General features: G+C 47.1%; 1 protein-coding gene across 1 annotated transcript in view; it reads left to right on the forward strand.

Annotated features, from left to right (window-relative positions):
* The first annotated feature begins 501 nt into the window (after positions 1-501).
* Positions 502-23676, forward strand: part of LYPD1 (LY6/PLAUR domain containing 1) — a 34927-nt gene continuing 11752 nt past the window's right edge. Inside the window, exons 1-2 of the mRNA XM_038752431.1 lie at positions 502-585; positions 3583-3720. Coding sequence (XP_038608359.1) covers positions 534-585; positions 3583-3720 — 190 coding nt within the window. The 5' untranslated portion in view covers positions 502-533. The remainder of the gene's footprint in view (positions 586-3582; positions 3721-23676) is intronic.

The following is a 23676-nucleotide window of genomic DNA, read 5'->3' on the forward strand; positions in this document are numbered from 1 at the left end:
CATCTATCTGGCTGCCCAGCATCCCCCCGGACATCATCTCCCCCGGCCAGACAGACAGACAGCCATCCTCCTGACAGCCAGCATCCCCCTGGACGGACAGACATCCCTCCCCGGGACAGAAAGACATCCCCTCCGGACAGGCGGGCATCTCCCCCCCGGACAGGCGGGCATCTCTCTCCCCCGGACAGACAGACGGACATCCTCCGGCCGGCCAGCATCCCCCCCCCGGACAGAAAGACATCCCCTCCGGACAGACGGACATCTCCCCCCCGGACAGACGGACACCTGGCTGCCCAGCATCCCCCGGACATCATCTCCCCCGGACAGACAGCCAGCCAGCCAGCCAGCCAGACAGCCTCCTGACAGTCAGCATCCCCCCGGACAGACGGACGGACAGACATCCCTCCCCCCCCCACTCCGACCGGACAGACGGACAGACGGACAGACGGACAGACAGAGGGACAGACGGCCCTCCATCCTCCCCCCCGGCCCCTGATGCCCCTTCCCGCGCCCCGCCCGGCGGCTGCGGGAGGATGTGGCTCTTTGGCTTCGCTACAACTTTCTGGGGATTCTGTCTCCTTCCAGGTGAGAGGCCGCCTCCCCCCCCCCCCCCACCCCCCGGCCCCTCCGACCCCCTAACCTCCCAGCCCCCAGCCCCCCGAAACCCCAGCACCCCAATCCCTCAACCCCCTCTGAGCAAGAGGAGGAAGAGGGACGGGGGAGGAGAGAGGAGAGGAGAGGAAGGAGGAAGGGGAGGAGGAGGGAGAGGAGAGAAGAGGTGAAAGAGAAGAAGAGGAGGAGAGGAGGAGAGAAGAGAGGAGGAGGAGGGAGAAGAGAAAAGAGATGAAGGAGAAGAAGAAGAGGAGAGAAGAGGAGATGGAGGAAGAGGAGGCGGGAGACTAGAGAAAAGAGAAGAGATGAAGGAGAAGAACAAGAGGAGGAGAGAAGAGAGAAGGAGGGAGAGGAGAGAGGAGAGGGAGGAAGAGGAGGAGAGAGAGGAGATGGAGGAAGAGGAGGCGGGAGACTAGAGAAAAGAGAAGAGATGAAGGAGAAGAAGAGGAGGAGGAGGAAGAGGAGGAGGGAGAGGAGAGAAGAGAGGAGATGGAGGAAGAGAAGGCGGGAGACCAGAGAAAAGAGAAGAGATGAAGGAGAAGAACAACAGTAGGAGAGAAGAGAGAAGGAGGGAGAGGAGAGAGGAGAGGAGAGGGAGGAAGAGGAGGAGGGAGAGGAGAGAGGAGAGGAGAGGGAGGAAGAGGAGGAGGGAGAGGAGAGAACAGAGGAGACGGAGGAAGAGGAGGCGGGAGACTAGGGAGAAGAGAAGAGATGAAGGAGAAGAAGAGGAGGAGGAGGGAGAAGAGAGAAGAGAGAAGAGGAGGTGGTGGAGGAGGAGGAGGGAAAAGGAAAAAGGAGAAGGGAGAAGGAGGAGGGAGAGGAGAAAAGAGATAAGAGATGAAGGAGAAGGAGGAAGAAGAAGAGGAGAAGAGAAAAGAAGGGAAGAGGGACTAGGAGGAGGGAGAGGGGAAGGAGAAAAGAGAAGAGGAGGTGAAGGAGGAGGAAGAGGGAAGAGGAAGAAGGAGAAGGGAGAGAGAGGAGGAAGGAGAGGAGAGAAGAGAGAAGAGATGGAGGAGGAGGAGGATCAAAAGCAAGGGGAGAGGAAGAAGAGGAGACGGAGGAGGGTGAGGAGAGAAGAGATGATGGAGGAGGAGAGAAGAGAGAAGGAGGGAGAGGAAAAGAGAGAAGAGATGGAGGAGGAAGAGGAGGAGGGAGAGGAGATGAAGGTGGAGGAAGAGGGAAGAGGTAGAAAGGAGGAAGGAAGAGGGAGGAGGAGGGAAGAGGGAGGAGGAAAAGGGAGAGGGTAAAGGAGGGAGAGGAGAAGAGATGAAGAAGGAAGAAGAGGGGGAGGAGGGAGAGGAGAGAAGAGATGAAGGTGGAGGAGGAAGAGGAGGGATAAGGAAGAAAGGAGGAAGGAAGAGGGAGGAGGAAAAGGGAGAGGGAAAAGGAGGGAGAGGAAAAGAGAAGAGATGAAGAAGGAAGAAGGGGGGAGGAGGGGAGGAGAGAAGTGATGAAGGTGGAGGAGGAGAGAAGAGGAAGAAAGGAGGAAGGAAGAGGGAGGAGGAAGAGGAGGAGGAGGGAAGAGGGAGGAGGAGGGAAGAGAAGAGGAAGAAAGGAGGAAGGAAGAGGGAGGAGGAAGAGGAGGAGGAGGGAAGAGGGAAGTGGAGGGAAGAGGGGAAGGGAAAAGGAGGGAGAAGAAAAGAGATGAAGAAGGAAGAAGAGGGGGAGGAGGAAGAGGAGGAGGAGGGAAGAGGGGGAGGGAAAAGGAGGGAGAAGAAAAGAGAAGAGATGAAGAAGGAAGAAGAGGGGGAGGAGGGAGAGGAGAAAAGATGAAGGTGGAGGAGGGAAGAGGAAGAAAGGAGGAAGGAAGAGGGAGGAGGAGGAGGGAAGAGGGGGAGGGAAAAGGAGGGAGAAGTAAAGAGGAGAGATGAAGAAGGAAGAAGAGGGGGAGGAGGGAGAGGAGAAAAGATGAAGGTGGAGGAGGGAAGAGGAAGAAAGGAGGAAGGAAGAGGGAGGAGGAGGAGGGAAGAGGGGGAGGGAAAAGGAGGGAGAAGAAAAGAGGAGAGATGAAGAAGGAAGAAGAGGGGGAGGACGGAGAGGAGAAAAGATATGAAGGTGGAGGAGGGAAGAGGAAGGAAGGAGGAAGGAAGAGGGAGGAGGAGGGATGAGGGGGAGGGAAAAGGAGGGAGAGGAAAAGAGAAGAGATGAAGAAGGAAGAAGAGGGGGAGGAGGGAGAGGAGAAAAGATGAAGGTGGAGGAGGGAAGAGGAAGAAAGGAGGAAGGAAGAGGGAGGAGGAGGAGGGAAGAGGGGGAGGGAAAAGGAGGGAGAAGAAAAGAGGAGAGATGAAGAAGGAAGAAGAGGGGGAGGAGGGAGAGGAGAAAAGATATGAAGGTGGAGGAGGGAAGAGGAAGGAAGGAGGAAGGAAGAGGGAGGAGGAGGGAAGAGGGGGAGGGAAAAGGAGGGAGAGGAAAAGAGAAGAGATGAAGAAGGAAGAAGAGGGGGAGGAGGGAGAAGAGAGAAGATTTGAAGGTGGAGGAGGGAAGAGGAAGAAAGGAGGAAGAAAGAGGGAGGAGGAAGAGGAGTGCTTTGCACATAGTAAGCGCTTAATAAATGCCATCATTATTAAGAGGGGGGAGGGGAGGGAATCCCCTGGGCTAATGCTCCTGCTGCTGCTGCTGCCAAACGGGCCACTTGGCGAAGGCCCCGGCCGGTCCTTGCTCTCCTTCCCCCCCCCCCCCCCCCCCCCCCCCTTCCAAGAGGCGTCCACCACTGCAGGACAGCCGACCTGGAACGGGGGAGACGCCGCAAAGGCCGCCACGGGATGGGGGGGGATGAGGGGGTATGTGGGGGGGGGTCTCCCCCGGGACCAAGGAGCCCCCACTCCTCTCCCTCCTCTGCACCTGGGCCTCGTCCCGGCTGGAGCCAGGCCTGGGAGAGGGGGCGGGTGGGGGGCGATTCCTTCCCCCTCCACCCCCCTGGGTCCCCCCAAAAAGAGGGGGCGTCCTCCCCAGCCCTCGGGTCCGTTGCAGTGGGCGCCCTGCAAATCCAGTGCTACCAGTGCGAGGAATTTCAGCTGAACAACGACTGCTCCACGCCGGACTTCATCGTCAACTGCACAGTCAACGTCCAGAACATGTGCCAGAAGGAGATCATGGAGCAAAGCTCAGGTGAGAAGGACATAAGCGCTTAGGACAGTGCTCTGCACACAGTAAGCGCTCAATACATAATAATAATGATGGCATTTATTAAGCGCTTACTGTGTGCGAGGCACTGATCGAAGCGCTGGGGAGGTTACAAGGTGATCAGGTTGTCCCAACGGGGGTTCACAAATAATAATAATAATAATGGCATTTGTTAAGCGCTTACTATGTGCAAGGCACTGATCTAAGCGTTGGGGAGGTTACAAGGTGATCAGGTTGTCCCACAGGGGGTTCACAAATAATAATAATAATGGCATTTGTTAAGCGCTTACTACGTGCAAGGCACTGATCTAAGCGTTGGGGAGGTTACAAGGTGATCAGGTTGTCCCAACGGGGGTTCACAAATAATAATCATCGTCATCATCAATCATCAATCGTATTTATTGAGCGCTTACTATGTGCAGAGCACTGTACTAAGCGCTTGGGAAGTACAAATTGGCAACATATAGAGACAGTCCCTACCCAACAGTGGGCTCACAGTCTAAAAGGGGGAGACAGAGAACAAAACCAAACATACTAATAAAATAAAATAAATAGAATAGATATGTACAAGTAAAATAAATAAATAAATATGTACAAACATATATACATCATCATCATCATCAATCGCATTTATTGAGCGCTCAATAATAATGATAACGGCACTTGTTAAGCGCTTACTACATGCAAGGCACTGATCTAAGCGCTGGGGAGGTTACAAGGTGATCAGGTGGTCCCAACGGGGGTTCACAAATAATAATAATAATAATAATGGCATGTGTTAAGCGCTTACTATGTGCCATGCACTGTTCTAAGCGCTGGGGAGGTTACAAGGTGATCAGGTTGTCCCAACGGGGGTTCACAAAAAATAATAATGGCATTTGTTAAGTGCTTACTATGTGCAAGGCACTGATCTAAGCGCTGGGAAGGTTACAAGGTGATCAGGTGGTCCCACAGGGGACTCACAAATAATAATAATAATGATAATAATAATAATAATAGCATTTGTTAAGTGCAAAACACTGTTCTAAGAGCTGGAGAGGGATACAAGGTGATCAGGTTGTCCCACGGGGGGCTCACAGTCTTCATCCCCATTTTACAGATGAGGTCACTGAGATGCAGAGAAGTGAAGTAAGTTGCCCAAGGTCACACAGCTGACAGTTGGCGGACCCGGGATTTGAACCCATGACCTCTGACTCCCAAGCCCGGGCTCTTTCCATTGAGCCACGCTGCTTCTCTGCAAGTGAAGTGACTTGCCCAAAGTCACTCAGCTGACAAGTGGCGGAGCCAGGATTGGAACCCATGACGGTGTATTTGTTAAGCGCTTACTATGTAACCACTTCTAGGTGACTTCTGTGACTTACTAAGGAAGCAGGGTGGCTTAGTGGAAAGAGTGCGGGGTTGGGAGCCAGAGGTCGTGGGTTCTAATCCCGCCTCCGCCACTTATCTGCTGTGTGACTTTGGGCAAGTCGCTTCACTTCGCTGGGCCTCAGTGACCTCAGCTGGAAAATGGGGATTAATAAGACTGGGAGCATCATGTGTGACAACCTGATCACCTTGTATCTACCCCAGCGCTTAGAACAGTGATTGGCACGTAGTAAGCGCTTAACAAATACTGGGTTTTTTTTTTTATGTGCCAACCACTGCTTGAAGAGATGAATTTGTTCAGCGTTTACCATGTGCTAAGTGATAATAATAATAATGGCATTTATTAAGCACATACTTTGTGCAAAGCACTTTTCTAAGCGCTGGGGAGGTTACAAGCGTGGCTCAGTGGAAAGAGCCCGGGCTTTGGAGTCAGAAGTCATGGGTTCAAATTCCGACCACCACTTGTCAGTTGTGTGACTTTGGGCAAGTCACTTTGCTTCTCTGGGCCTCAGTTGCCTCATCTGTAAAATGGGGATTAAGACTGTGAGCCCTCTGTGGGACAACCTGGTCACCTTGTAACCATCCCAGCGCTTAGAACAGTGCTTTGCACATAGTAAGCGCTCAATAAATGTCATTATTATTATTATTATTATTCTTACTAGGTGATCAGGCTGTCCCACGGGGTGCTCACAATCTTAATCCCCATTTTACAGATAAGGGAACTGAGGCACAGGGAAGTTAAGTAACTTGCCCAAAGTCACACAGCTGACAATTGGCAGAGCCGGGGTTTGAACCCATGACCTCTGACTCCAAAGCCCGAACTCTTTCCAGAGCCACGCTGCTTCTCTAAGCACTGAATTTAACTATTTATTATGTGCCAAGCACTGCTCTAAGTGCTGAATTTGTTAAGCGCTTACTGTGTGCCAAGCACTGTTCTAAGCGCCAGGGGAGATACAAGGTGATCAGGTTGTCCCACGTGGGGCTCACGGTCTTCATCCCCATTTTCCAGATGAGGGAACTGAGGCCCGGAGAAGTGAAGTGGCTTGCCCAAAGTCACACATCAGACAAGTGGCGGAGTCAGGATTAGAACCCATGACCTCTGACTCTCAAGCCTGGGCTCTTTCTACTAAGTTACTCCATCCCCCCATCTCGCCTCCTTCCCTTCCCCACAGCACCTGTATATATGTATATATGTTTGTACATATTTATTACTCTATTTATTTATTTATTTATTTTACTTGTAATATCTATTCTATTTATTTTATTTTGTTGGTATGTTTGGTTTTGTTTTCTGTCTCCCCCTTTTAAACTGTGAGCCCACTGGTGGGTAGGGACCGTCTCTATATGTTGCCAACTTGTACTTCCCAAGCGCTTAGTCCAGTGCTCTGCACACAGTAAGTGCTCAATAAATACGATTGATGATGATGATTGATGAAGTCACGCTGCCTCTATCAATAGAGCAATAGACGATCACATTCCCAGCCCACAGCGAGTTGACAGTCTAGTGTATTGAGTGCTTACTGAGTGCGGAGCACTGTACTAAGCGCTTGGGAGAGGACAGTGCATCAGTAGTTTAGTGGAAAGAGCATAGGCTTGGGAGTCAGAGGTGGTGGGTTCTAATCCCACCTCTGCCGCTTGTCAGCTGGGTGACTTTGGGCAAGTCAATTTATTTTCTGTGCCTTATTCATTCATTCATATTTATTGAGCGCTTTCTGTGTGCAGAGCACTGTACTAAGCGCTTGGGAAGTACAAGTTGGCAACATATAGAGACGGTCCCTACTGTAAAATGGGGACTAAGACTGTGAGCCCCACGGGGGACAACCTGATCACCTCGTATCTACCCCTCGGCATAGAACAGTGCTTGGCACATAATAATAATAATAATAATAATAATAATAATAATAATAATAATAGCATTTATTAAGCTTCTAGACTGTGAGCCCACTGTTGGGTAGGGACCGTCTCTATATGTTGCCAATTTGAACTTCCCAAGCACTTAGTACAGTGCTCTGTACACGGCAAGCGCTCAATAAATACGATTGAATGAATGAATGAATGAATGAATACAAGGTGATCAGGTTGTCCCATCGGGGGGGCTCACCGTCTTCATCCCCATTTTCCAGATGAGGTCACTGAGGCCCAGAGAAGTTGAGTGACTTGCCCAAAGTCACACAGTTTCCACCGGCCTCTCCCAAGCGCTCAGTCCAGTGCTCTGCACACAATGAGCGCTCAAGAAATGCCCTCGATTGATTAATTAGCGTTAGGCACAAAGGCCTTTTAGACTGTGAGCCCACTGTTGGGTAGGGACTGTCTCTATATGTTGCCAACTTGGACTTCCCAAGCGCTTAGTACAGTGCTCTGCACACAGTAAGCGCTCAATAAATACAATTGATTGATTGATTGATTCCCCCCCGAGATTCTGTAAAGGAAGCGGCTTTTAATCCTTTAAATTATCGGCTCCCCTGGATTCCTCGTGGCAGGGAAATCTCCGGCCCCGCTGGGTTTGGGAAGCAGTAAGGCCTAGTGGCTACAGCCCGGGCCTGGAAATTAGGAGGTTGTGGGTTCTAATCCTGCCTCCGCAACTTGTCTGCTGTGTGGCCTTGGGCGAGTCGCTTCACTTCTCTGGGCCTCAGTGACCTCATCTGTCAAATGGGGATGGAGACTGTGAGCCCCACAATAACAATAATAATAATAATGGTGTTTGTTAAGCACTTACAATGTGCCAAGCAGAGAAGCAGCGTGGCTCAGTGGAAAGAGCTTTGGAGTCAGAGGTCATGGGTTCAAATTCCGGCTCCACCAACTGTCAGCTGGGTGACTTTGGGCAAGTCACTTCACTTCTCTGGGCCTCAGTTACATCGTCTGTAAAATGGGGATGAAGACTGTGAGCCCCCCCCCCCCCCCCCCCCCCCCCCCCCCCCGTGGGACAACCTGATCACCTTGGATCTCCCCCAGTGTTTAGAACAGTGCTTGGCACATAGTAAGCGCTTAACAAATACTATTATTATTATTATTATTATTATTATTATTATTATTATTATTATTATTATTATGCACTGTTCTAAGCACTGGGGGAGATACAAGGTGATCAGGTTGTCCCACATGGGGCTCACAGTCTTCATCCCCATTTGACAGATGAGGGAACTGAGGCCCAGAGAAGTTAAGCGACTGGCCCAAAGTCACCCAGCTGACAAGTGGCTGAGGTGGGATTAGAACCCACGACCTCTGACTCCTAAACCCGGGCTCTTTCCACTGAGCCACGCTGCTTCTGGACAGAGACAAAGTCCAAGCTGATTTGTTTGCATCCACCCCCAGCGCTTAGTACAGTGCCTGGCACATATTCATTCATTCATTCAATCGTATTTATTGAGCGCTTACTGTGGGCAGAGCACTGGACTAAGTGCTTGGAAGTGCACTTAGAGACACATACAGAGACAGCCCGCTGTTGGGTAGTGACCATCTCTATATGTTGCCAACTTGTACTTCCCAAGCGCTTAGTACAGTGCTCTGCACACAGTAAGTGCTCAATAAATAGGATTGAATGAATGAATGAATGAATGAATGAATAAATGAATGAATGAATGAAGTGTTTGGAAGTGCTGAGAAGCAGCTTGGCTTAGTGGAAAGAGCACCGGCTTGGGAGTCAGAGGGCGTGGGTTCCAATCCTGACTCCGCCACTTGTCAGCTGTGTGACTTTGGGCAAGTCACTTCACTTCTCTGTGCTTCAGAGAAGCGTATATATGTATATATCATCATCAATCGTATTTATTGAGCGCTTACTGTGTGCAGAGCAGTGTACTAAGCGCTTGGGAAATACAAGTTGGCAACATATAGAGACAGTCCCTACCCAACAGTGGGCTCACAGTCCAAAAGGGGGAGCATCTGTATATATGTTTGTACATATTTATTACTCTATTTATTTATTTATTTTACTTGTACATATCTATTCTATTCATTTTATTTTGTTAATATGTTTTGTTTTGTTGTCTGTCTCCCCCTTCTAGACTGTGAGCCCACTGTTGGGTAGGGACCGTCTCTCTATGATGATAATGGCATTTGTTAAGCGCTTACTATGTGCAAAGCACTGTTCTAAGCGCTGAGGGGATACAAGGTGATCAGGTTGTCCCATGTGGGGCTCACAGTCTTAATCCCCATTTTACAGATGAGGGAACTGAGGCTCAGAGAAGTTAAGTGACTTGCCTAAGGTCACCCAGCAGACATGTGGTGGAGCCGGGATTCGAAACCATGACCTCTGACTCCAAAGCCCGGACTCTTTCCACTGAGCCACGCTGCTTCTCTCTTTGTTGCCAACTTGTACTTGTACTTCCCAAACGCTTAGTACAGTGCTCTGCACACAGTAAGCGCTCAATAAATACGATTGATTGATTGATTGATTCAGTGACCTCATCTGGAAAATGGGGATCAAAAACCTTGTATCTACCCTGGCGCTCAGAACAGTCCTTGGCACATAGTAAGCGCTTAACAAACACCATCAGCGGGGCACAGTGGAAAGAGATGGATTAAGCAATCCATCAATCGTATTTATTGAGCGCTTACTGTGTGCAGAGCACTGTACTAAGCACTTGGGAAGTCCAAGTTGGCAACACATAGAGACAGTCCCTACCCAACAGTGGGCTCACAGTCTAAAAGGGGGAGGCAGAGAACAAAACAAAACATATTAACCAAATAAAATAAATAGAATAAATAGAAATAGTCTTAATAGATTAAGGCTGTGAGCCCCCCGTGGGACAACCTGATCACCTTGTATCCTCCTCCAGCGCTTAGAACAGTACTTTGCACATAGTAAGCGCTTAACAAACGCCATCATTATCATTATTATTATTATCATTGGAAAGTACAATTCGGCAACAAATAGAGACAATGCCTAGCCAACGGGCTCACAGTCTATATACAGTCCTGTGTATATGTTTGTACATATTTATTACTCTATTTATTTGGTTATTTTACTTGTACCTATCTATTCTATTTATTTTATTTTGTTAGTATGTTTGGTTTTGTTCTCTGTCTCCCCTTTTTAGACTGTGAGCCCACTGTTGGGTAGGGACTGTCTCTATATGTTGCCATCTTGTACTTCCCAAGCGCTTAGTACAGTGCTCTGCACACAGTAAGCACTCAATCAATCAATCAATCAATCAATCGTATTTAGTGAGTGCTGACTGTGTGCAGAGCACTGGACTAAGCGCTTGGGAAGTCCGAGTTGGCAACATCTAGAGACGGCCCCTACCCAACAGTGGGCACACAGCCTAGAAGGGGGAGACAGACAACAAAACAAAACATACTAACAAAATAAAATAAATAGAATAAATAGAAATAGTCTTAATAGATTAAGACTGTGAGCCCCCCGTGGGACAACCTGATCATCTTGTATCCTCCTCCAGCGCTTAGAACAGTACTTTGCACGTAGTAAGCGCTTAACAAATGCCATCATTATCATTATTATTATTATTGGAAAGTACAGTTCGGCAACAAATAGAGACAATGCCTAGCCAACGGGCTCACAGTCTATATACAGTCCTGTATATATGTGTATATGTTTGTACATATTTATTACTCTATTTATTTGGTTATTTTACTTGTACATATCTATTCTATTTATTTTATTTTGTTAGTATGTTTGGTATTGTTCTCTGTCTCCCCCTTTAAGACTGTGAGCCCACTGTTGGGTAGGGACTGTCTCTATACGTTGCCAACTTGTACTTCCCAAGCGCTTAATACAGTGCTCTGCACACAGTCAGCGCTCAATCAATCAATCAATCAATCAATCGTATTTATTGAGCGCTGACTGTGTGCAGAGCACTGTACTAAGCACTTGGGAAGTATAAATTGGCAACATATAGAGACAGTCCCTACCCAACAGCGGGCTCACAGTCTAGAAGGCACATAGTAAGCTTCTGCCCAGGATGCTAGTCGGGTTCTGTCTCCCGCCGTTAGCTTCTAAGCGCTCAGTACAGTGCTCTGCACGTAGTAGACAGCTCCTTGAGAGCAGGGATGGTGTCTACTACATGTATCATCCTCTCCCAGGCGCTCAGCTCAGTTCTCTGCACGCAGTGGGCTGTCAGCTCCTGGAGGGCAGGGGTGGTGTCGATTGATTTTCATTCATTCCATCGTATTTATTGAGTGCTTACTGTGTCCAGAGCACTGTACTAGGCGCTTGGGAGAGAATAATAGAACAGCAAACACACATTCCTGCCCACACTGAGCTGACCGTCTTGAGGGGGAGACAGACATGAATAATAACAATAATAATAATAATAGAGAAGCCCCCCCGCCTTACCTCCTTCCCTTCCCCACAGCACGTGTATATATGTATATATGTCTGTACATATTTATTACTCTATTTATTCATTTATTTTACTTGTGCATATCTATTCTATTTATTTTATTTTGTTAGTATGTTTGGTTTTGTTCTCTGTCTCCCCCTTTTAGACTGTGAGCCCACTGTTGGGTAGGGACTGTCTCTATATGTTGCCATCTTGTACTTCCCAAGCGCTTAGTCCAGTGCTCTACACACAGTAAGTGCTCAATAAATACGATTGATTGATTGATTGGTTTTGTTCCCTGTCTCCCCCTTCTAGACTGTGAGCCCACTGTTGGGTAGGGACCGTCTCTATATGTTGCCAACTTGGACTTCCCAAGCGCTTAGTACAGTGCTCTGCACACAGTAAGCGCTTAGAGAAGCATTGTGGCTCAATGGAAAGAGGCCGGGCTTTGGAGTCAGAGATCATGGGTTCAAATCCCGGCTCCGCCAACTGTCAGCTGTGTGACTTTGGGCAAGTCATTTCACTTCTCTGTGCCTCAGTTTCCGCATCTGTAAAATGGGGATTAAAACTGTGAGCCCCACTGTGGGACAACCTGATCACCTTGTAACCTCCCCAGCGCTTAGAACAGTGCTTTGCACATAGTAAGCGCTTAATAAATGCCATCATTATTATTATTATTATTATTATTAATAAATACGATTGAATGAATGAATGAATGAAAGAAGCAGCCTGGCTTAGTGGAAAGAGCCCGAGCTTGGGAGCCAGTGGTTGTGGGTTCAAATCCCGGCTCCGCCACTTATCGGCTGTGTGACTTTGGGCAAGCCACTTCACTTCTCTGCGCCTCAGTACCCTCATCTGGAAAAGGGGGATGAAGTCTGTGAGCCCCACGGGGGACAACCTGATCACCTTGTAGCTACACCAGGGCTTAGAACAGTGCTTGGCACATAGTAAGCGCTTAACAAGTACCATCATTATTATTATCATTAGTAGTAGTATGAATAAAAATGAATAAATGAGGGAGGGGGACAGAAGTGGTGTGGGGCTGGGAGGGGGGGATGAAGAAAGGGAGCGAGTCGGGGTGACGCGGAAGGGAGGGGGAGAAGAGGAAAGGAGGGCGCAGTCAGGGAAGGCTTCTCGGAGGAGGTGGGCCTTCAATAAGGCTTTGAAGGAGGGGAGAGTCATTGTCTGGGGGATTTGAGGAGGGAGGGCGGTCCGGGCCAGAGGCAGGACGGGGGCCAGGGGACAACGGCGGTGAGATAGAGGAGACAAAGGCCCAGGGACGAAGTTGGCAGAGAAGCAGCGTGGCTTGGTGGAAAGAGCCCGGGCTTTGGAGTCAGAGGTCATGGGTTCGAATCCCGCTCTGCCACATGCCTGCTGTGTGACCTTGGGCAAGTCACTTCACTTCTCTGAGCCTCAGTGACCTCCTCTGGAAAATGGGGATGAAGACTGTGAGCCCCCCGTGGGACAACCTGATCACCTTGTATCCTCCCCAGTGCTTAGAACAGTGCTTTGCACATAATAATAGTAATCGTCAATCGTATTTATTGAGTGCTTACTGTGTGCAGAGCACTGTACTAAGTGCTTAATAATAATAATAATTATTAGTAATAATAATAATAATAATGACATTTGCTAAGCACTTACTATTCATTCATAGCACTTACTATGTGCAAAGCACTATTCTAAGCGCTGGGGAGGTTACGACATATCTATTCTGTTTATTTTATTTTGTTAGTATGTTTGGTTTTGTTCTCCGTCTCCCCCTTTTAGACCCTGAGCCCACTGTTGGGTAGGGACTGTCTCTATATGTTGCCAACTTGTACTTCCCAAGCGCTTAGTACAGTGCTCTGCACACAGTAAGCACTCAATAAATACGATTGATTGATTGATCAGTTGTCTCACTGGGGGCTCACAGTCTTCATCCCCATTTCCCAGATGAGGGAACTGAGGCCCAGGGAAGTGAAGTGACTGGCCCAATGTCACACAGCTGACAATTGGTGGAGGCAGGATTTGAACCCGTGACCTCAGAGTCCTCATCATCATCATCATCATCATCAATCGTATTTACTGAGCGCTTACTATGTGCAGTGCACTGTACTAAGCGCTTGGGAAGTACAAATTGGCAACACATAGAGACAGTCCCTACCCAGCAGTGGGCTCACAGTCTAAAAGGGGGAGACAGAAAACAAAACCAAACATACCAACAAAATAAAATAAATAGAATAGATATGTACAAGTAAAATAAATAAATAAATAGAGTAATAAATATGTACAACCACCCGGGCTCTTCCCGCTGAGCCATGCTGCTTCTCTAATAATGCCATCATCATAATAATAATGATGGCATTTGCTAAGCGCTTACTATGTGCAAAGCACTGTTCTAAGTGCTGGGGAGGATACAAGGTGATCAGGTTGTCCCACGGGAGGCTCACAGTCTTCATCCCCATTTTCCAGATGAGGGAACTGAGGCCCGGAGAAGTGAAGTGACTGGCCCAAAGTCACCCAGCTGACAAGTGGCGGAGCCAGGATTTGAACCCATGACCTCTGACTCCCAAGCCCGGGCTCTTTCCATTGAGCCACACTGCTTTAGTACCTGAGGAGACTGGGACCGTGGTGGAGAGACGGGGAGACTGGGGGGAGACTTTGGTGGAGACCCAGGGAGACCACCGGGGAGATTGCCAACTTGTACTTCCCAAGCGCTTAGTACAGTGCTCTGCATTCATTCATTCATTCATTCAATCGTATTTATTGAGCGCTTCCTGTGTGCAGAGCAGTGTACTAAGCACTTGATAAATACGATTGAATGAATGAATGAATTCAGGGAGACCCAGGGGATACCACTGCTCCAGTGCTTAGAACGGTGCCTGGCACATAGTAAGCGCTTAACAAATGCCATCATCATTATTATTATTATTATTATTATTATTATTATTATTATTATGAGAGGAGCGGAGCGTGCGAGCCAGGCTGGAGGAGGAGAGCGGCCAGGGGAGGGAGGAGGAGGCGTGGATGGCTTGAAATCAATCAATTGTATTTATTGAGCGCTTACTGTGTGCAGAGCACTGTACTAAGCGCTTGGGAAGTCCAAGTTGGCAACATATAGAGACGGTCCCGACCCAACAGTGGGCTCACAGTCTAGAAGGGGTCACAGTCTAGAAGGGGAAGCCCATGGCAACAAGTTTTTGTTTGATGAGCCCCCTCCTTCCTCTCCCCTTTGCCCCCCTCTCCATCCCCCTCATCTTACCTCCTTCCCTTCCCCACAGCACCTGTATATATGGATATATGTTTGTACGGATTTATTACTCTATTTATTTATTTTACTTGTACATATCTATTCTATTTATTTTATTTTGTTAATATGTTTGGTTTTGTTGTCTGTCTCCCCCTTCTAGACTGTGAGCCCGCTGTTGGGTAGGGACCGTCTCTATATGTTGCCAACTTGGACTTCCCAAACGCTTAATACAGTGCTCTGCACACAGTAAATGCTCAATAAATACGATTGATTGATTGATTGATTGATGTGGGGGTGGATGGGCAACCGCTGGAGGGTCTTGAGGAAGGGGGAAACAGGACCTGAACGTTTTTTTGTAGAAAAATGAGGCGGGTGACAGAGTGAAATGTGGACCGGAGTGGGGAGAGACGGAAGAAAGGGAGGTCAGCAGGAAGGCTGATACAGTCATCCAGGCGGGAGAAGAGAAGGCCTCGGATTTAACACGGGCCAGGAGAGCTAGAATCAATCAATCAATCAATCAATCGTATTTATTGAGCGCTTACTGTGTGCAGAGCACTGTACTAAGCGCTTGGGAAGTCCAGGTTGGCAACATATAGAGACAGTGCCTACCCAACAGTGGGCTCACAGTCTAGAAGGGCAGTCTAGAAGGGCAGAGCCGGTGCCCAGGGGTGAGCACGGGGGTGGGAGAATAATAATAATAATAATAATAATAATAATAATAATAATAATAATAATAATAATAATAATGGAATTTGCTAAGCGCTTACTATGTGCAAAGCACTGTTCTAAGCACTGGGGGGATACAAGGTGATCAGGTTGTCCCACGTGGGGCTCACAGTCTTCATCCCCATTTTACAGATGAGGGAACTGACGCTCGGAGAAGTTAAGTGACTTACCCAGGGTCACACAGCAGACATGTGGCAGAGAGGGCGGAGGTAGCCACGCGGGAGGGCCGAGTGGTCCCACTTTTCATTCATTCAATCAGTCCAGTGCTCTGCACACAGTAAGCGCTCAATAAATACGATTGATTGATTGCATCAATCGTATTTATTGAGCGCTTACTGCGTGCAGAGCACTGGACTAAACGCTTGGGAAGTACAAGGTGGCAACATCTAGAGACGGTCCCTACCCAACAGCGGGCTCACAGTCTAGAAGGGGGAGACGGACAATGAAACGAAACTTATACACATGCCCACACATTCATTCATTGAATTGTATTTATTGAGCGCTTACTGTGTGCAGAGCACTGGACTAAGTGCTCGGGAAGTCCAAGTTGGTGACATCTAGAGATGGTCCCTACCCAACAGTGGGCTCACAGTCTAGTAGGGGGAGACAGAGAACAAAACAAAGCATATTAACAAATTAACAAAATAACATAAATAGAATGGCTATGTACAAATAAAATAAATAAATACTCTGTCTCAGGAGAGTCCAGCTCGGACTGACCGTTCATTCATTCATTCATTCAATCATATTTATGGAGCGCTTACTGTGTGCAGAGCACTGGACTAAGCGCTTGGGAAGTCCAAATTGGCAACATATAGAGACGGTCCCTACCCAACAGCGGGCTCACAGTCTAGAAGGGGGAGAAAGACAACAAAACAAAACATATTAACAAATTAACAAAATAAAATAAATAGAATAAATATGTACAAATAAAATAAATAAATACTCTCTCTCAGGAGAGTCCAGCTCGGACTGACCTTCATTCATTCAGTCATATTTATTGAGCACATACTGTGTGCAGAGCACTGGACTAAGCGCTTGGGAAGTCCAAGTTGGCAACATCTAGAGATGGTCCCTACTAGAAGGGGGAGACAGACAACTAAACAATAATAATAATAATAATAATAATAATAATGGCATTTATTAAGTGCTTACTATGTGCAAAGCACTGTTCTAAGCGCTGGGGAGGTTAAAAGGTGATCGGGTTGTCCCACATGGAGCTCACAGTCTTAATCCCCATTTTCCAGATGAGGCAACTGAGGCACAGAGGAGTGAAGTGACTGGCCCAAAGTCACCCAGCTCATTCATTCAATCGTATTTATTGAGCACTTACTGTGTGCAGAGCACCGTACTAAGCGCTTGGGAAGTACAAGTTAGCACTTGGGAAGTACAAGCGCTAACTTGTCCTCCTCCCCATCCCCCCCCGCCCTACCTCCTTCCCCTCCCCACAGCCCCTGTATAGACGTTTGTACAGATTTATCACTCTATTTATTTTACTTGTACGCATTTACTGTTCTATTTATTTTGTTAATGATGGGCATCTAGCTTTAATTCTATTTGTTTTGACGACTTGACACCTGTCCACATGTTCTGTTTTGCTGCCTGTCTCCCCCTTCTAGACTGTGAGCCCGTTGTTGGGTAGGGACCGTCTCTATAGGTTCCCAACTTGTACTTCCCAAGCGCTTAGTACAGTGCTGTGCAATCAATCAATCAATCGTATTTATTGAGTGGCAGAGCAGTGTACTAAGCGCTGGGGAAGAACAAGTTGGCAACATATAGAGACGGTCCCTACCCAACAGTGGGCTCACAGTCTAGAAGGGGGAGACAGACAACAAAACAAAACCGTCTCTATGTGTTGCCACTTTGTAATTCCCAAGCGCTTAGTACAGTGCTCTGCACACAGTAAGCGCTCAATAAATACGATCGATTGATATTAGCTCTCAATAAATACAATTGAATGAATGAACAGTGCTTGGCACATAGTAAGCACTCAATAAATATGATTGATTGATATTAGCTCTCAATAAATACAATTGAATGAATGAACAGTGCTTGGCACATAGTAAGCACTCAATAAATACGATTGATTGATATTAGCTCTCAATAAATACAATTGAATGAATGAACAGTGCTTGGCACATAGTAAGCGCTTAACAAATGTGAAGCATTGAGAAGCAGCGTGGCTCAGTGGAAAAGAGCCCGGGTTTGGGGGTCAGAGGTCACGGGTTCAAATCCCGCCCCTCCCAAGTGTCAGCTGTGTGACTTGGGCAAGTCACTTGACTTCTCTGGGCCTCAGTTCCCTCATCTGTAAAATGAGGATGAAGACTGTGAGCCCCCCGTGGGACAACCGGATCACCTTGTAACCTCCCCAGCGCTTCGAACAGTGCTTTGCACGTAGTAAGTGCTTAATAAATGCCATTATTATTATTATTATTAAGACTGTGAGCCCCCTGTGGGACAACCTGATCACCTTGTAACCTCCCCAGCGCTTAGAACAGTGCTTCGCATGTAGTAAGGGGCGCCTAGGAGTCCCTTCCTTCCTCTCCCCCTCGTCCCCCCTCCATCCCCCATCTTACCTCCTTCCCTTCCCCGCAGCACCTGTATATATGGATATATACTTGTACTTATTTATTACTCTATTTATTTATTTATTCATTTATTTATTTTACCTGTACATATCTATTCTATTTATTTTATTTTGTTAATATGTTTGGTTTTGTTCTCTGTCTCCCCCTTCTAGACTGTGAGCCCACAGTTGGGTAGGGACCGTCTCTATATGTTGCCGACTTGTACTTCCCAAGCGCTTAGTACAGTGCCCTGCACACAGTAAGCGCTCAATAAATACGATTGATTGATTGATTGATTAAGTGCTTAATAAATGCCATTATTATCATTATTAAGACTGGGAGCCCCCTGTGGGACAACCTGATCACCTTGTAACCTCTCCAGCGCTTAGAACAGTGCTTTGCACATAGTAAGTGCTTAATAAATGCCATTATTAAAACAAATGCCATCATTATTATTAAGGGCTACCCCTCTTCTCTCCCCCAGCCCGGTGGTCACGGCCCGAGAATTGGCTCCCCAGGCCTCCCCTGGTCCTGGGGTGCCAACTAACCCGGCCTGGGTGCCGGGGGGATGGGGGTCCCCACTCTCAGCCCCTCCCTCCCTCAACCCCCACCCCTTCTTGTCCATATCTGGAATTCATTTATTCATTTATTCATATCACCATCTATCAAACGCTTCGTACAGTGCTCTGCACACAGTAAGCATTCAATAAGTACGATTGAATGACTAAATGAATGAGTGAATAATGATAACAAATAATAATAATAATAATAATAATGGTATTTGTTAAGCGCTTACTATGTGCAGAGCACTGTTCTAAGCGCTGGGGGGATACAAGGTGATCAAGTTGCCCCACGTGGGGCTCACAATCTTTTAATCCCCATTTTACAGATGAGGTAACTGAGGCTCAGAGGAGTTAACTGACTTGCCCAAGGTCACACAGCAGACATGTGGCGGAGCGGGGATTTGAACCCATGACCTCTGACTCCAAAGCCCGTGCTCTTTCCACTGAGAAGCGCTTCCTGTGTGCCACTCACTGTACTAAGCGCTGGGGTAGATACAAGCTGATCGGGTTGGACACAGTCCCCGTCATTCATTCATTCAATCAACAAATGATTTAGACTTTTAGACTGTGAGCCCACTGTTGGGTAGGGACTGTCTCTATGTGTTGCCAACTTGTACTTCCCAAGCGCTCAGTACAGTGCTCTGCACACAGTAAGTGCTCAATAAATACGATAGATTGATTGATTTGTACTGCAAGAGAAGCCGCGTGGCTCAGTGGAAAGAGCCCGGGCTTTGGAGTCGGAGGTCATGGGTTCTAATCCCAGCTCCGCCAACTGTCAGCTGGGTGACTTTGGGCAAGTCACTTCACTTCTCTGGGCCTCAGTTACATCGTCTGTAAAATGGGGATGAAGACTGTGAGCCCCCCCGTGGGATAACCTGATAACCTTGTAACCTCCCCAGCGCTTAGAACGGTGCTTTGCACATAGTAAGCGCTTAATAAATGCCAGTATTATCTTTTAGACTGTGAGCCCACTGTTGGGTTGGGACTGTCTCTATATGTTGCCAACTTGTACTTCCCAAGCGCTTAGTACAGTGCTCTGCACACAGTAAGCACTCAATAAATATGATTGACTGATTGATTGATTGATTGATTCTCTGGGCCTCAGTGACCGCATCTGGAAAATGGGGATTAAAACCGTGAGCACCCCCTCCCCCCGCCGTGGGACAACCTGATCACCTTGTATCTCCCCCAGTGCTTAGAACAGTGCTTTGCACAATGTAAGCGTTTAACAAGAGAAGCAGCGTGGCTCAGTGGAAAGAGCCCGGGCTTCGGACTCAGAGGTCATGGGTTCAAATTCTGGCTCCGCCAACTGTCATCTGTGTGACTTTGGGCAAGTCACTTCACTTCTCTGGCCCTCAGTTCCCTCCTCTGGAAAATGGGGATGAAGACTGTGAGCCCCCTGTGGGACAAACTGATCACCTTGTAACCTCCCCAGCACTTAGAATGGTGCTTTGCACATAGTAAGCGCTTAATAAATGCTATTATTATTATTATAACAAATGCCATCATTATTATTCAATCAATCAATCAATCAATCGTATTTATTGAGCGCTTACTGTGTGCACAGCACTGTACTAAGCGCTTGGGAAGTACAAATTGGCAACATCTAGAGACAGTCCCTACCCAACAGTGGGCTCACAGTCTAAAAGGGGGAGACAGAGAACAAAACCAAACATACTAACAAAATAAAATAAACAGAATAGATATGTACAAGTAAAATAAATAAATAAATAAATAGAGTAATAAATATGTACAAATATATATATATATATATATATATATATATATATATATATATACAGGTATTATTATTATTATTATTGCTTCCAATTTGTACTTCCCAAGCGCTCAATAAATACTATCGAATGAATGAATGACTGATGGTATTTGTTAAGTGCTTACTATGTGCCAGGCACTGTTCTAAGTGCTGGGGTAGATAGAGGCAAATCGGGTTGGACATAGTCCCCGTCCCCCGTGGGGCTCGCAGTCTCCATCCCCATTTTCCAGATGAGGTAGCTGAGGCCCGGAGAAGTGAAGTGACTTTCCCAAGGTCCCACAGCAGACAAGTGTGGAAAATGGGGGCCGTAAAACCGTAAAACCATGACTCCTTCGGAGTCAGAGGTCATGGGTTCAAATCCCAGTTCTGCCACTTGCCAGCTGTGTGACTTTGGGCGAGTCACTTCGCTTCTCTGGGCCTCAGTTCCCTCATCTGGAAAATGGGGATGAAGACTGCGAGCTCCCTGTGGGACGACCTGATCACCTTGTAACCTCCCCAGCGCTTAGAACAGTGCTTTGCACAGAGTAAGTGCTCAATAAATGCCATCATTACTATAAGGGGCGGAGCTGGGATTAGAACCCATGACCTTCTAACTCCAAGGCCCGGGCTCTACCCACTATGCCGTGATGCTTCTCCGCTGAAGACGGTAAGCTCGCTGTGGGCAGGGAACGGGTCTACCAACTCCTCTCCCAAGCGCTCAGTCCAGTGCTCTGCACACTTACTTCCATAGCGCTTACTATGTGCCAATTAGAGAAGCGGTGGCTTAGTGGAAAGAGCCCAAGTTTATTCATTTATTTATTTTATTACTCTATTTATTTATTTATTTTACTTGTACATCTATTTATTTTATTTTGTTAATATGTTTGGTTTTGTTCTCTGTCTCCCCCTTCTATAATAATAATAATAATGATGGCATTTGTTAAGTGCTTACTATGTGTAAAGCACTGTTCTAAGCACTGAAGGTGATCAGGTTGTCCCACGGGGGGGCTCACAGTCTTCATCCCCATTTTAAAGATGAGGGAACTGAGGCCCAGAGAAGTGAAGTGACTTGCCCAAAGTCACACAGCTGACAAGTGGTGGAGCCGGGATTTGAACCCATGACCCGTGACTCCAAAGTCCGGGCTCTTTCCACTGAGCCACGCTGCTTCTCCCTTCTAGACCGTGAGCCCACTGTTGGGTAGGGACCGTCTCCATACGTTGCCAACTTGTACTTCCCAAGCGCTTAGTCCAGTGCTCTGCACACAGTAAGCGCTCAATAAATTCGATTGATTGATGGATTGACTGAAGTTTGGGAGTCCGAGGACGTGGGTTCAAATCCCTGCTCCTCCACTTGTCTGCTGTGTGACCTTGGGAAAGTCACTTCACTTCTCTGGGCCTCATCTGTAAAATGGGGATTAAAAGTGTGAGCCCCACGTGGGACAACCTGATGACCTTGTATCTCCCCCAGTGCTTAAAACAGTGCTTGGCACAGAGTAAGTGCTTAACAAATACCATCATTATTATCATTATTATTATTATTATTATTATTATTATTATCGTTAATAAATAGCACTGATTGATGTTCGTAAGCTCGCTGTGCGCAGGGAACGTGTCTACCAACTCTGTCAGACTGTCCTCTCCCAAGTGCTCAGTAATAATAATAATAATAATAATAATAATAATGATAATAATGGCATTTATTAAGCGCTTACTATGTGCAAAGCACATAGGGGAAGCATAGGGGAAGCAGCGTGGCTCAGTGGAAAGAGCCCGGGCTTTGGAGTCCGAGGTCATGGGTTCAAATCCCAGCTTTGTGACTTCGGGCAAGTCACTTCACTTCTCCGGGCCTCAGTTCCCTCAACTGTAAAATGGGGGTGAAGACTGGGAGCCCCCCATGGGACAACCTGGTCACCTTGGAACCTCCCCAGCACTTAGAACAGTTGCTTTACACATAGTAAGCGCTTAATAAATGTTATCATTAATAGCCCTGCCCACAAGGAGCTGACAGTCTAGAGGGGGAGACAGGAATAGAAAGAAATAAATGAGGGATGTGGACATAAGCGGTGTGGGACTGGCGGAGGGGGGGATCAATCAATCAATCAATCGTATTTATTGAGCGCTTACTGTGTGCAGAGCACTGTACTGGGGGGTGAAGAAAGGGCAACGCGGAAGGGAGGGGGAGAAGAGGAAAGGGGGGGCTTAGTCCAGGAAGGCTTCCTGGAGGAGGTGGGCCTTCAATTTATTTATTTATTTATTTTACAGAGTACAGTGCTCTGCACATAGTAAGCGCTCAATAAATACGATTGATTGATTTTACTTATTTATTTACTTTTTTACTTGTACATATCCATTCTAGTTATTTTACTTTGTTAGTATGTTTGGTTTTGTTCTCTGTCTCCCCCTTTTAGACTGTGAGCCCGCTGTTGGGTAGGGACTGTCTCTAGATGTTGCCAATTTGTACTTCCCAAGCGCTTAGTACAGTGCTCTGCACTTAGTAAGCACTCAATAAATACGATTGATTGATTGATTGATTGATTGATTCAATCAGGCTTTGAAGGAGGGGAGAGTCCCTGTCTGTCGGGTATGAGGAGAGAGGGCCTTCCACCAATCCACTGTATTTACTGAACGCTTACTGTGTGACCCACAGTAAGCGCTCAATAAATACAGTGGAGTGATTATATTGTGTTGTCCCAAGTGCTTAGTACAGGGCTCTGCACACAGTAAGCGCTCAATAAATACGATTGATTGATTGATTGAGTGATTGTGTGCGGAACAATGTACTAAGTGGTGGGAGAGTGCAATTTATAATCACTCCATTGTATCTGTTGAGCGCTTAGTATGGTCAGAGCCCTGTAATAAGCACTTGGGACAACACAATATAATCACTCCATTGTATTTATTGAGCGCTTACTATGGACAGAACACTGTACTAAGCTCTTGGGACAATAGAATCACTCCATGGCAGTTATTGAGCACTTACTATGTGCAAAGCCCTGTACTAAGCATTTGGGACAGTACAATATAATACAATACAATAGAATCACTCCGTGGTATTTATTGAGCGCTTATTATGTGCAAAGCCCTGTACTAAGCGCTTGGGGACAGTACAATAGAATCACTCCATGGTACTCATTGAGCACTTACTATGTGCAGAGCCCTGTACTAAGCGCTTGGGACATTACAATATAATCACTCCATTGTATTTATTGAGCGCTTACTATGTGCCGAGCCCTGTACTAAGCACTTGGGACAACACAATATAATCACTGCATTGTATTTATTGAGCGCTTACTATGGGCAGAACGCTGTACTAAGCTCTTGGGACAATAGAATACAATACAATACAATAGAATCACTCCATGGCAGTTATTGAGCACTTACTATGTGCAAAGCCCTGTACTAAGCACTTGGGACAGTACAATATAATACAATACAATAGAATCACTCCATGGTA

Source organism: Tachyglossus aculeatus, chromosome 1, assembly GCF_015852505.1.
Source record: "Tachyglossus aculeatus isolate mTacAcu1 chromosome 1, mTacAcu1.pri, whole genome shotgun sequence".
Lineage (NCBI taxonomy): Eukaryota > Metazoa > Chordata > Mammalia > Monotremata > Tachyglossidae > Tachyglossus > Tachyglossus aculeatus.